The 13,745-nt window shown below is 41.7% G+C and overlaps 1 protein-coding gene across 6 annotated transcripts in view; it reads left to right on the top strand.

Moving 5' to 3' along the window:
• The window catches only part of SETD7 (SET domain containing 7, histone lysine methyltransferase), a 33,820-nt gene extending 20,239 nt beyond the window's left edge, over positions 1–13,581 (top strand). The window contains exons 5-8 of one of the 6 annotated variants that reach the window (XM_005284333.5): positions 377–458; positions 1,693–1,810; positions 1,981–2,138; positions 6,160–13,581. In XM_005284333.5, the coding sequence (XP_005284390.1) occupies positions 377–458; positions 1,693–1,810; positions 1,981–2,138; positions 6,160–6,340 (539 nt within the window). In that variant the 3' untranslated portion in view covers positions 6,341–13,581. Of the gene's footprint in view, positions 1–376; positions 459–1,692; positions 1,811–1,943; positions 2,139–6,159 lie in introns of those variants that run through there. The other 5 variants (XR_010601789.1, XM_042850317.2, XM_042850316.2 and 2 more) reach the window with 5 other exon arrangements.
• The last annotated feature ends 164 nt before the right edge of the window (positions 13,582–13,745 follow it).

Genomic DNA, 13,745 nt, shown 5'->3' with positions numbered 1-13,745 from the left:
CAGGCCCATGTAAGGTGTCCAAGTTGAGCATACAAATCATTAGTCATTGAAAAAACTGGGCCCTAATTTTAATAATTAAAGAGAGATGCTCCTTTTTTTTTTTTTTTTTTTAAGCTCTTGTATATAAAATATGCTATTTTCAGTTGCCTGGGAAGAGAAAAATCAAGAAGGAGTAACTGGCTGAGGATTCAGGTATTTTGTTTTCAGTGCAGCTCTATATAATATCCTTTTTAAGTATGTTTCTTCTTTTGTTCATCTCATTATCTTTCAGACTTAATTTGCTTTTGAATGTCTTGAATGCGTGTCCCTCTAACAAAAGAGAGAAATGCTTTTAATATTGTCCATTAATTTAATTCCTGTATTGATTTATTTTTAGGCCCAGTATACAGTTTTGATAAATCTACTTCATCTTGCATTTCTACAAATGCACTTCTTCCTGATCCTTACGAGTCAGAGAGGTAGAACTTTTCTTTTTCCCATTTAAAATCTTTCAGTAAACTTCTTGGTCTGCTGTGCATTTAGGGACCTGATCCTGCAAACCCTTACTCACAGGAACAATTGCAGGACTAGTCAGATGTCTATGGGTTTGCCAGGTTGGGCCTTTAACTTGACTGATGTGGAGCATAGACTTAATTGAATTGAAGTTTCTTTTGGATTTACATGGAAAAACTGGCAATCTAGTAGACAGAACATGGACATAATATACTTCTGGGTAACATCTTGAAAGTGACTTTAAAAAAATATAGCTGCAAAGTCACGTTTAGTGAAGTCCAGAACTCTTCATTAAGGGCCCTACGTACAAGATACAGTTCAAGGGGAGTTGAGGGTGCTCAGCATCTTATAGGATCTGGCACAAATACACTGTTCCCTTTTTCAGAACACAGAATCAGTCTCAAATTGATGCGTATGCCAAGCATAGTGATTCAGGTTGGGTCAAATTCTGCTCATCTGAGTAGTCTTGTTGAGCAGAATAAAGTGAGCAGGATTGGGTTTATTATGTAATAAAGTAGAAAGCCCTGGGGAAAGAGGAGTATGTCCATTTCAAACCTCGACTGTTGACATGCCATGTTTCTCTACAGAATGCTGGATTCCAGTCAGTCACTAACATCACCTTTTTATATTTCTCAATGTACAGCATGTAGAACTGTTTGTGTCTTCACTGCCTTAATCCCATTCATTTGACAAGGTTTTGCTGTATACCTGATGGTAATCCTCCTCCTTCTGGCATTACAAATGTCTAAATGTGTGATGTAGCAAAAGGTTCTTAGTGACTGTTGTTTAGAAACGTGGAGTTCTAGGGCCTGATCCTGAGAATGCTTTCTCAAGTGAGTAGTCCTTGCACACATGAGAAGTCCCATTGAATTTCAATGGGACTAGTAATGGAGTGAGGGTTGGAGGTCCCTGCATGTTTAACCATCATTAGGGGGCGATTGGAAAATGGTCCATCATCTAAACAATAAAATGTAATTATAAGTAATTTCTTTTTCCTAAGAATTATGTCCTAAGAAAAGTCCTTTTGTTTCTCCACTAATAAAATGTTATTAGGTTTTGGGTTCTTTTGCCTTTGCATTTTCTAAAGGGCATGAACTACTAACCTCTGCACCAGTAGCTGTAGTAATAATACTGTGTAGAGAATTGCAAATGTGATAATGAGAAAATACCCAATTTCTACCCTTTCTTTTTATTTTCTAGGGTGTATGTTGATGCATCTCTCATTTCCAATGCTGGCGAAGGATTATTTTCTAAAATAGCAGCAGGATCGCGCACGGTTATGTCCTTTTACAATGGAGTGCGAATTACACACCCGGAGGTAAGGCGGGGGGCGGAAGGGAACCAGTCTGAATTTTCATTGCTTTTTTTTAACTGTTTTCTTGTAAAAAATTTTTTTTTTCCTGTGAGTTGATTTGAGTGTGCTTACTGGAACTTTTGAAAACAAATAAAAGGTGACCAGACATGCTCAGTTTTTACCTTGCAAATCAGGTGGACAGCAGAGACTGGGCCCTCAATGAAAACACAATAGCCCTGGATGATGAAACAGTCATAGATGTGCCGGAGCCTTACAACCATGCCACCAAGTATTGTGCCTCGCTGGGGCATAAGGCCAACCACTCCTTCACTCCTAATTGCATCTATGACCCGTAAGTATTAGCCTGTCTTTCAGATCAAACGCTGAAGAGGTGAGATTGCTGCATTGAAGTGCACTGTGCTTGTACACTGTTTTGAGATGGCCGGATGTACTCTCTGGATCCAAGAGTCTTCCTTCAGGTTCACGTGCAGTCTCTGTGTACTGGAGCTGAGACTTGCACCAAGTGGGCATTGCAGGTGCTCAACAGCTCTAAACTTCGAGGGCAGGTTCAGGCTTAGAATAATATTGCATGTTTGTTATGCGTTTGTGTCTGACCATTGATGCTCATATACACAAAATACAGCATCCTTGGCTGAAACGTAAATCTTAGCTGTCCAAGGATAGGGCCATGTCTGCCTCACTCCTAGCATTTGACAGAGTATGTTTTACAGTGCATCATTTTGGAACATGAAGCCTCAAAAATAAGAATTTTTCTAGTACTCTCCAGCAGCTGAAAACCTGTTTGACATCTACAAACATGTGTAAGGAGGTACATATTTTAAAACAATATGGTAAATGGGGGGCATATGTTTTTTGTAGTTTGTACAGACCAAACTTATTTCACCTACCAGGGGCTCCTTGTATCCTTCCACTTCCCCCCCACAAGCTCCCTGTGTGCCACCCTCCCATTCCCCCTCTGTTTCCAGGGATTCCTCGCAACTTCCTCCTCCAAATACAGTACCAGCGACTCTCTATGGCCCCCATTCCCTTTTTCTCCCATGTCAGGGTCCCTAGTCTCCCTCACCAGAGGTTTTGTGCCACCCATTCCAGGGTCCTCCTTCCTCCCACATGGCAGGGGTTCTGGGTGACCCATACTCTCCCCTCCACCCACAACAGGGTCCCCCATTCTTCCCCCACATTCCTCCACTCTCCCCCCCTTTTCTATGTGAGATAAGTTATTCAGGGTTCCAACATTTTAAATGCTATTTCGAGAATAGGCAGAGATAAAATAGGAGTATTGTTATGCTGGCACAGGGGTGGGCAAACTTTTTGGCCTGAGGGCCACATCTGGGAATAGAAATTGAATGGTGGGCCATGAATGCTCACAAAATTGGGATTGGGGGCGGGAGATGGTGAGGGCTGTGTTTTGGGGCGGAGGAGTGAGGTGTGGGGAGGAGTGAGGGCTCTGGGGTGGGACTGGGGATGAGGAGTTTGAGGTGTAGGAGGGTACTCCAGGCTGGGATCGAGGGGTTCAGAGGGCGGTAGGGAGATCAGGGCTGGGGGAGGAGGTTGGAGCGTCGGGAGAGGCTCAGGGGTGCAGGCTCCGGGTGGCATTTACCTCAAGTGGCTCCCAGAAGCAGTGGCATGTCCCTTCTCCAGCTCCTACCCAGAGGTGTGGCCAGGCAGCTCTGCATACTGCCTCGTCTGCAGGCACCGCCCCTGCAGCTCCCATTGGAGCACATAAGAGCTGGAGGTGGGCCATTCTGCAGCTTCCAGGAGCCATGTGGAGCAGCCCCAGACCCCGTTCCCCAGCAGGAGCTTGAGGGCCGGCTTAAAACGGCTTGCCCTCACCTGTGCTAGCAGGTGTTAATGGGTGCCATCAAAAGTCGTTGGGTTTTGTTTGTTTGTTTGTTTTGTTGTTTTTTTAATCTATAGACCATTGCAGAGGCACTTGAGGCTTTACTGTGCTGAAGAGCTGGCAGGGGCTTCATGTATCTCCCATTTTTTCCTCAATATCAATAGGGTTCTGGCCATTTATTCCTAGAAGATTCTCTGACGTTTTGGAACATGTATCATGTGCAGCAATCAGAAGTGGTGTGCAAAAATCATTAAAGACAAATAGAGAAATGTTGAGTGTAAGACCTTTGCACGTTTGGCTGAAAATATATGTAATTATGTTGTTAAATTGGCGAGGATTCAGAGAAGAGCACTGAGAATGATCAAAGGATTAGAAAAGATGCCAGATAGTGATTAGACTCAAGGAGCTCAGTTGATGTAGCTTAACAAAGAGAAGGTTAAGAGGTGACTTGATCACAATCTGGGGAACAGAAATTTGATAAGAGGGCTCATTAGCCTAGCAGACAAAGGTATAAATGAGCCAATGGCTGGAAGTTGAAGCTAGGCAAGTTCAGACCGGAAATAAGGCACAAAATGTTAACAATGAGGGTAATTAACCGCTGGAACAACTTAAGTGGGGATTTTCTCCATCACTGGCAATCTTTAAATCAATATTGGATTTTTTTTCTATAAGATACATTCTAGCTCAAACAGGAATTATTTTGGGGAGGTTCTATGGCCTCTGTTGAACAGGAGGTCAGACTAGATCAGCATTTCTCAAATGTGGCCGCCAGGAGCTTTTCTTGTGGCCACAGCCTCCTGGGCAGTAATGGGGGCGGGGGGCAAAGCAGTGACTCCTCCCCTGAGGCCGCCAGCGAGGGTTGGGTTCTCCCCCCCCCCCCCCCCGCCCCCGCCCTCCTCCTGGAGAGACACATGCTGGAGGAGCAGGTTTCTAGTGAGTTCCTCACCTTCCCTGGGACGGTGGGCAGGAGGCTCCGGCTCTGGGCTCACCCCCATCCATTCCCCTCTAGCCCCCACTGCCTCCCTACCCACCTCCCTATACAGGGCTTGATTTGTTCCTGGGCATGCCAGGGCTGAGTAAATCTGCTGCTGTGAAAAGTGATATTTGTATGTTTGTTAATATCACTTTTCACAGCAGCAGACTTACTAGCTAGCAAGTCTTTAAAAAAGCAACCAAAAAAGCAAAATCAACAACAACAAAGACAAGAACGTGCAAAGCACCTTATTTGTGTTTCTATTCTGTTTAGGTCTAGTAAAGAATAGAAAAGTTTTTTTTATTTTTTATTTTTATTAGTCTGCAAAAAATCCCAACATAAATAAATTGCAATCATTCGGACATGCATATGTGCATATTTATTTGTCTTTCTTAAACTTAATTAGGAATTTTTGTTAAAATTATAACAGCAGCCACCAGCAAAGAGTTGGTGGCCGCAGTTTGAAGCCACCAAAAAATTTGTTGAGAACCCCTGGACTAGATGATCACCCTTAGAATCTGTTAATTTAGTAATATTCTGAATTCATCGACTCAACCTACCTAGACAAAAAGGAGTACATACAGGAAGGGTGAATTAAAAAACTCATGATTGTACTCTTTCATTTCTCTTGAGTGAATTCTGCACATCCAGTCAATATTTGTTTTCACTTGAACAATGAATAAGCAATAGTGCTGCTTGCTTGGCTCTCTTTTTGCCTCATTTTGAGCCCAAGACCTTTGGTTCTTTTCAAACTTCTGCATTATATTAAAGTGGGGAGGGCACTTTAAAAAAAAATGGACAGAGTTAAAATAGTTTGGGGTAATGTCGACTGTTCGTGGGAAACAGTGAAATCTTCTATACAAAGTGCTGTCAAACTGAAGTTTAAAAAAAAAAAACACAAAAAATGAAAAAACTATTTTTTCTTTTTTTCAAAGTTATAGTACTCTTTTGTTACCTACAACTGGGTCGGACACTTGCAGATAAAAAACTGCCTTGCTTACAGCAAGTCCCTGGGGAATATGAGCAGAAGTGTACTCTTGTAAAACATTTTAGTAAATAACCTGTACTAGATAAACATGGATGATTGACTTCCCCTGTTGCAAATAATATTAATTGTTGTCCTATTATGAAGGTAGTTGTAAGTCCTGCACAAATCAGTGACTACTTTTTTGATTCCATAAATATCTTACAGGAAATATTGAGAATACCCAAGTCATAGTTTGAGTTGTTTTTTTTGATGTAACATGACACAGTATTTGAAGCCTTTTTTAAATCTTACACCAGAGTAAGTCTTGAAGTTCAAAGCAATAACTCCTTGAACAAATTCTTAAGATTCATGTAAATCAAAGTTTCATAAATATTGCTAAGTGCCAAACAACTCTGAGACACAAGTCTGATTTGATGGCTTAAATATTAATTAGAGGGGTTTTTAAAAAGTCTGTGGCAGGGGATCGTGAATTTACATTTGAAGGTTTAGTGTTTAAAAAAATATATAGTTTACTAAAGGGCTAAAATTTACAATGCATACTCCTTGTTGTTTAGGTTTGTTCATCCTCGTTTTGGGCCAATCAAGTGTATACGCACCATCAGGGCTGTGGAGAAGGATGAAGAACTAACAGTGGCTTATGGATATGATCACAATCCCATCGGGCAGAATGGGCCAGAAGCACCAGAATGGTACCAGGTGGAACTGAAAGCCTTCCAGGCTGCCCAGCAGAAGTGAAATGCAGGCAAATGCTCAGTTCAGCGAACTGAAATAGAAACTTTGATCTATGCACTACCTTTATACTAAAAACTGGACAACCAGGGATTTGTTCATGCTGTTGCATCATAACCTCTCATTCAGTGTTAGAAATAAGTTTCTTGCATACTAACTAAGTTTGACTGCATTATTCATAGCAGATTTAAAAATAGCTAGTGTTGCACCAGTCTTATCTGAAAGAATTATTAAATATTCTATACAAGGCAGCGTGATATTTTTAGTAGCTTTTATCTAATTCTGCACCATATGCAAAGATGCCAAAAGATTAGACAGAAAATGAAAAGATCATTCACTTTTAGTCAGCAGACTTCAGTGTTACTATTTCTACGGCCTAGGCATTACTGTGCAGCTGCATTTTACATACATGCCATTTGTGATGATAATAATATTTTGATATTCTCTAATAGTAGTGTAATTTGCCTTTTTAAACCTTTGATCTTAATCTTGCAATAGAGCAGTTAATTTATTGGTGTATAGGAGGCTGGGTTTTTAATTCCCTCGTCCTCTTATCTGAGCGTTGTTCTTTCTACAAATCCTCTCTTGCAGGAGAAAACCTTTCTAACAAGTGAAAAAGGTTTGTGTACTTGAGAGAGAGTGCCGTGTATAGATCTCTATGGCGTTTTATATAAATAGTTTTAGTGATGTTCATGTCCAAAACAAAAACTTGTTTGGCCTTTGGGGCTGGCATACACTGTTTAATTATGATTATTGCAGATGAATTAACATGTATTTGCATGAAGATGTTCAAAGAGGAGAAAGTGGGGTTTAACTTTATTATTTTTAAGATTGACATTCAGGAACAGGGGTGCTGGAATTGTTTTGTATAGTGGGGGTGCTGAGAGCCATTGAACCAAACTAAACCATCTATGACAGAAACCAGTTCAAGCCAGGGGGTGCAGGAGTACCCCCAGCACCCTTACTTCCAGCACCTATGTTCTGGAAGGGGGGGGGAGCATTGGATAGTGTCTGGGAGATTTCTTTCTGTCTCACTTAGCAGAGCTACTAATTCTTAAGGCTGAATCCTGCCTTTGAAAGCATATTTCTCTTTTGAAGTCCGTAGGAGAAGTGTATGCAACTGCAGGCAGAAGGTAGTCCTGGATTAGTATAGAGCAGGGACGGGCAAACTTTTTGGCCTGAGGGCCGCATCAGGTTTCAGAAATTGTATGGAGGGCCAGTTAGGGGAGGCTGTGCCTCCCCAAACCGCCAAGCGTGGCCTGGTCCCCGCCCCTTATCCAACCCCCCCCCCCCCCCCGGGACCCCTGCCCCATCCTCTCCCCCTGCTGTCTGTCCCCGGACCCCCCGCTCCTAACTGCCCCCCACTGCTCCATCCAACCCCCCTCTCCTTCCTGACTGCCCCCTGGAACCCCTGCCCCATCCAACCACTCCTTCTCCCTGACCGCCCCCATTCAACCCCCCGTTCCCCGCCCCGACCACCCCCCAAACTCCCCTGCCCTCTATCCAACTCCCCACCCCCACTCCCTGCCCCCTTACTGGGCTGCCTGGAGCACCAGTGGCGGCATGGCTACACCAGGACAGGCAGCCACACTGCCTGGCTGGAGCCAGCCACACACCGTGCAGCACAGAGCACCGGGTCAGGCCAGACTCTGCAGCTGCGCTGCCCCAGGGGCTTGCAGCCCCGCTGCCCAGAGCATTGCGGCAGCACAGTGAGCTGAGGCTGTGGGGGCGGGACAGCAGGGGACGGGCCAGGGCTAGCCTCCCGGACCAGGAGCTTAGGGGACGGGCAGAACGGTCCCACGGGCTGGATGTGGCCCGTGGGCCGTAGTTTGGTATAGAGGGTCCCAGTCTCCACTAGTGTAACATCTGCAGAGAATATGGCCCATACTGGTCTTGTTCATTTTGAGTCCTAGTAAATGAGTTTAGTGATAGGTGACATACTAAGATTCAAATAGCAACTGCAAAAGGGGTTATACTGAAAGACTGAAACAATGAATGTAAAAACATCAGTCGCTATTGTTAAGAGACATTTAGAAAATGTCAACTTGTCTCGTTTATAGCTCTACTTCAGCAGATAGCAGGGGCCCCTGAACATTCATCTGGAAATTAACAAATCTTGCCTAATGTTGTAGAAGAGATTAATAAAGCCACCATTTCAGTTTAGATAATCCGGGCCTTCTTGGGGGTCTACAATCCTGCTGACCTTTTTGTTTGGGGGTTTTAAGTAGTTCAGGAACAGTTAAAATGCATTTGCAATATGCTTACTTTAAATGGTTAGAGAATTTTGTGTGTGAGACATACAAAAATGTTATGGAAAATTAGACCTAAATTTCTACAACAGCAGTAGCATCTTTGATCTGTTGCTTTAAGAGATGAGAGCTACCCATCCAGTTTTCTTGGATCTGAAAACTAGTATGAATGCAGGTTTCCAATTCAAATAGGGAAAGTCATCTAACAGTATAGGAACTAGATGGTTTTTAGAAAATGCATTGGATGGACCAAAGACACAGAAGAATGATGTTGCTATTTTATGCTCTGTGAGGATCTTCAATGTTGTGTACATACAAAGTTAGGGAATTTAAGTAAGGCCCTCTTTATTTTGGGGCTCTGTTTATTTAGCTCATACAATTGTTGATCACAAAGCCTTTTCAGGACTTTAACATTTAGGCTTGCACAGAAGCTAATCTTCAGTGGGTGGGTGTATGCCATGGGTTCCATGGCACTCTCCCAGCAAAGATCAGAATGCAGGCTTTTCCAACACCCACTCCCTCACTCTGGAGACTGTAGCCACATCGGTGTTTCTTCATATATGGCAGGTGGTCTACACAGATGATATTTTGGTGACTCAGCTTGGATATGCTGAGAGACCAAACTGATCCTCACACATAGCAGAGAGTTGTGAAAGGCTGATTGACGATACCACTTCAGCAGATGACCCTCAAAAGGAAATATGAATGTTAGAACTATTCCTGCCTCCACACAGATCAACATTTTAAGAGCATCACGATGTTGAGGTGTAACTGCTGCTTTACTAGAGGCATGTCTTCCTCTAAACTGTTGGAAGAGTATTGAAAATTAGGGTTGTGTTTCAATGGGAAACAAAAATGGTCTGGCTGAACTCTGCTATGAATGAATAGCAAACGGATTTGACTTACTCTAGGTAATTGTCCATAGGGAGGTTGCTTACATTTCCATGTCACTTGGAAAATCTTGTATAAGCTGTTCTGTCTTCTACAGTCCTCTTGCTTCACTTTGATCCCTGTTTCTAATGTTTCCCATGAACTTTGGGCATGGAGGTGATCTGTTTTTGTTTTGTTTAAGGCAAACATTAGACAAATGCTTTCTGCTAGTTACAGACTTGATTATTGTAGTGCAAAAACAGAGAACTAAGCCCTCAGATTGCCAAAATAATGGTTTTAATTATTTGTTCTAAAGCCATTCATTTTGGTGTTGGGCAAGCAGATTATCAAGTACTGATTTGAGGATGTTGAAGTCTGAGGATATGCCATAATCATGATAAGCAAAAGCCTAGTCTCTCTCTCCACATTCTATACTACTTCTCCCTGCTCCATTAGAATCTGTTGATCCTCCTGCTGGTTCTTCCCCAATTACACATTTTGAGTCTGATCTGATTCTTTTTCATTTCTCCTGTGGGCTCTCAGGGACTGGAAATTGCTGGTGTGAATATCGATTTCTTTTAAAGGGACACCAAGTTTGACTTGAAATGCAATCTAATATATTCATTTGTTTCAATGGCCTTGTTGACTCAATAACCTTTGATTGTTCAGAATTATATGGGTAGCCTTCAGTTTAATTTATTAATCCATTCTAGACCTTGCAGATAAACTTTTGGAAGCCTTCAGGTAAAGTATCTTTGTGAAATGAGTTGAGAATAGTGGCACTTAAGAGACCTATACCAGAACATTTCTCTCTCTCTGGTTCTAGGCAAGTAGTCTTTATCCACAGGAGAATGGATATATTTACTGTGTTGCTAATATCTTATTAAACCAAAATCTAAATAGAGTTAGATTCACATGAGGGCAGCAAACTCTTGTGCTCCGAGCCTGGCAAAGAAATGTCCTATTACAAGAAATTGAAGGCAGATGAACTACAGATGGGGACACATGCTTGACTACGTGGTGTAGTATTCTTTATTCTTGGAGGATGCCCAGCAGAACATGTAGTCCCCTCCTAAATGCTCATTGTGATTTGGGTGCGACTTAGATTCCAACCTCCTTGTTTGTCTCAGGGTCTGCAAAATCTTCCCACAAATAAGCCTCTGTAATAAGGTGATTGCCCCAGCTCCTCCTTATGAAGGAACAGCACATGAAGCAGTTTGCAAATCAGTCCTCAGCCTAAATACTATGGTGATTTGTGCCCTAGATCGCCTTTGTCTTTCTGCCAGGTAATATGGCTAGGACTAAGCACTCCCAAGACAGCAGCTTGTCGTTGTAATCAGGAACCCAGTAGTTTGTGGAGAGCTAGCATCAAGTCTCTTAGGAAACTAGAGAAATCGAGGAACCTGAGGTTGCTGAAAGACCTAGTAATTGTAGAAGAGCCAAAGCAGCATGAAAAGAAGGGCTCTGACCTGTAATGTTAGCTGCTGGGTGTCTTTTGTGGACATCAGGAACAGGGAAGTGGGATTAGGCTGTTTTCTTAATCATGCTCAACACACCGTGCCTTTTAAGGATTCTAAGGGGTTTCCAGGAGATTCTGATGCCATAATTTGGCCACCTTCCATTCCTGTATCTGTTGAACCTCCCTCTGGTTTTGGCCATTTTAACTACAAATCTGATGAGGGTGTCACACTGACCTTTGCTCAAGTTAAGAGGAATTAATCCACAAAAGTCAACCTGACAAATCTGAGCTGGGATAATTTTGGAAAATCAAAATCGTGTTGGAGCTGGGTTTTGCTCGCCATTAGTCAACCTGAGTGGAAAGCGGAATGGGTTAGAAAGACTTGACTACATTAATTCTCAACTTCATTCTGCCTTTTTGCAGTTCTGACCTACTTTTAACTGCTCACTGGTGAAACAGATAGTCAAAAGATCATCTGGGACCTTGCTTTGATGATGATCTCCACCTCTGTGATGATCTGTGGTGTGAGAGCCTAGACATTTATGGAGTGAATAGAGCTTTAAGCCTTAAAAGGCTAAAATTAAAGGGGTAACTATCATTACACAATCCCAAACAAGGGATCAGAGCTGCAATAATGTTGCTGTGCTCAAGAGGAACAAGAGAACTCAGCAGGGCTGCGAGAGGGATCCACAACCACCACCATGTGCTTCAGGCACAAAACAGCCAGTGCACCTAGTTTGCTTCTAGCTACTGTTGGATGTCCATGTAGTGGTAGATGTAGCCCATCTGCTTCCCTTTTCCATTGGCTTTGGACCCTATTGATTTATACTGTGTGGTCCCATTTACCCCGCTGCTGTTTGTGGGTGTCACTTATATTGCAGTAGAACCTGAAGATGCCAATCAGGGTTGCAGCCCCATTGCACTAGTGGCTGTATTAAAACACAAGAAGGCATTGTCTCTGCCCTGAAGAGCTTTCAATTTTGACCACTTTCGCTTGACTTGACATCCCCTTGGAGAGGACACTGAAAGTCACATTGGTGGTGGTCAGAGTATGGGATTCCCCAGATCAGATTCTCTGTGGCTTTTATTTCATCTGCACAACAGATGTATCCTAAACCCCATAGATGCCTCTAGAGACCACCTCTGAATTTGGTCCAGTGGTACCAGATAACTTTTTTTTTTAAACACAATGAGCAAAGGAAAAAGCACTATTTCCCATTTAGCTAAAACATGGCCCTTAAAAAAAAATGGGGCAATGTATTTAGTATCATAAATAACATAATGTTCGAGTATTTGGATGGGAAACTTGAGACCGAGGACCAACTTCACCCATCTGATAAAAGCAGACGCCACTCCACTAGAGTCAATGGATTTGCACCTACTTAAGCCAGTGGAGAATCCGGGGATATCTCTATGGAACTAGCAGCCTTAAAATGATATTTTGGAAGTAGTGATTATGAATTGTATTCCAAATGACTTAAAAAAAAATTGTTGCAGAATTATGGCTGTATGTTTACCTGTCATAGATCAAAGGTTTTGAACGCTCTGATTTCTAACTATCCAATTGATCCTCCTTGTGTCTGTCTTCTCACTCCAGTAAGCAGAAGCTGCCCTTCTCTAATTTTATTTTAAATACACTTGATTTTTAAATAGACTTCTTTTTTTTTTTTTTTTTTTTTCAAAGGAACTAGGTATATCAATTCAAAGCAATGAATTATTCAAGCCATAAAACCACAGGTGTGGGAAACCCTTTTCACAAGTTTTAACCTGTTTGTATGTAAATAGATGTTTGTATGAAATATTTTCATGGTAGAATGAATATATTTAAAAAAAAAAATCCCCTCTATTTGAAATCAGATTTACAAGGGTGTATTTTTTTGTAAGATCTGAGTATAATTGAAAACAAGTACTTGAAACTTTTAAAATGTGGAGATGCATCATATTATCCTTACAGTAGCTAATAGGTCAGCTATTGAGAGAGAATATGTATGTAGTGTTGCATATAACTGTCATAATTTCAATACCATGGCCAGTCACATCTTTAAGACAAACATTTCAATTGTCCCTCAGTTATATGTATTATATAATAAAAGCTTCAGTCTCTGTCTTCTTCTATGAAACTTTTTTCAACGGTAATTAATTTTATTTCAAAATAACTACTGTACTGAGTTAACTAAAACTGAGGCTGGAAACAATTCCATTTTATCTAAGCTGCCAGCTCTGACAGTTTCTGCTATTTTTACACTTTTTAGGCCACAATTGTTCAGTCTCTAAATTCTGATGTATTCTAAAGAATCCACAGTCTGGGGGTAATCTTACATGTGAATTGAGAAGTTAATCCCACAATAATTATCTTGTATACAGAACTTGATAGGTGTTTTATGACATTTGTACTAGAACTGTGAGCCTTATTGAACACCATTAGGTTTATTTATGACTTTTAAAACAATGGATAACTAAAGAAAGATGTTTACATGAATGATGCCTGCCCTTCCTCTCATGTTATGAATGAGGTTTTTTTTATACAGTGTGTTTGGGTGCATGTGCCCAGATGTAGGAAAGATGTTTCTGGGGGAAAATAATGACAAACATTTGTGATAAATGAATCTTACAGACTGTGTTTAATTGTGTGATGAAGGCAATGCAGGTATTAAAATATTCAAACAGAACAATCTCTGTTCTTTTGTTTTTTAATATAAAATCTTGGACTACCACCACTCTGCCCTGTTTTGTGTATTTTCTGTTACTTTGATGCATCTCTGATCCCTGCAACCATATTTATTGGTGGCGCATAGGTAGAATTTGGCCTAGTTTCAGCGGTCTTTTGGGCTAT

This window comes from Chrysemys picta, chromosome 5, assembly GCF_011386835.1.
Source record: "Chrysemys picta bellii isolate R12L10 chromosome 5, ASM1138683v2, whole genome shotgun sequence".
Lineage (NCBI taxonomy): Eukaryota > Metazoa > Chordata > Testudines > Emydidae > Chrysemys > Chrysemys picta.
The sequence above is the reverse complement of the archived record's forward strand: the minus strand, read 5'-3'. Positions and strand labels throughout refer to the sequence as shown.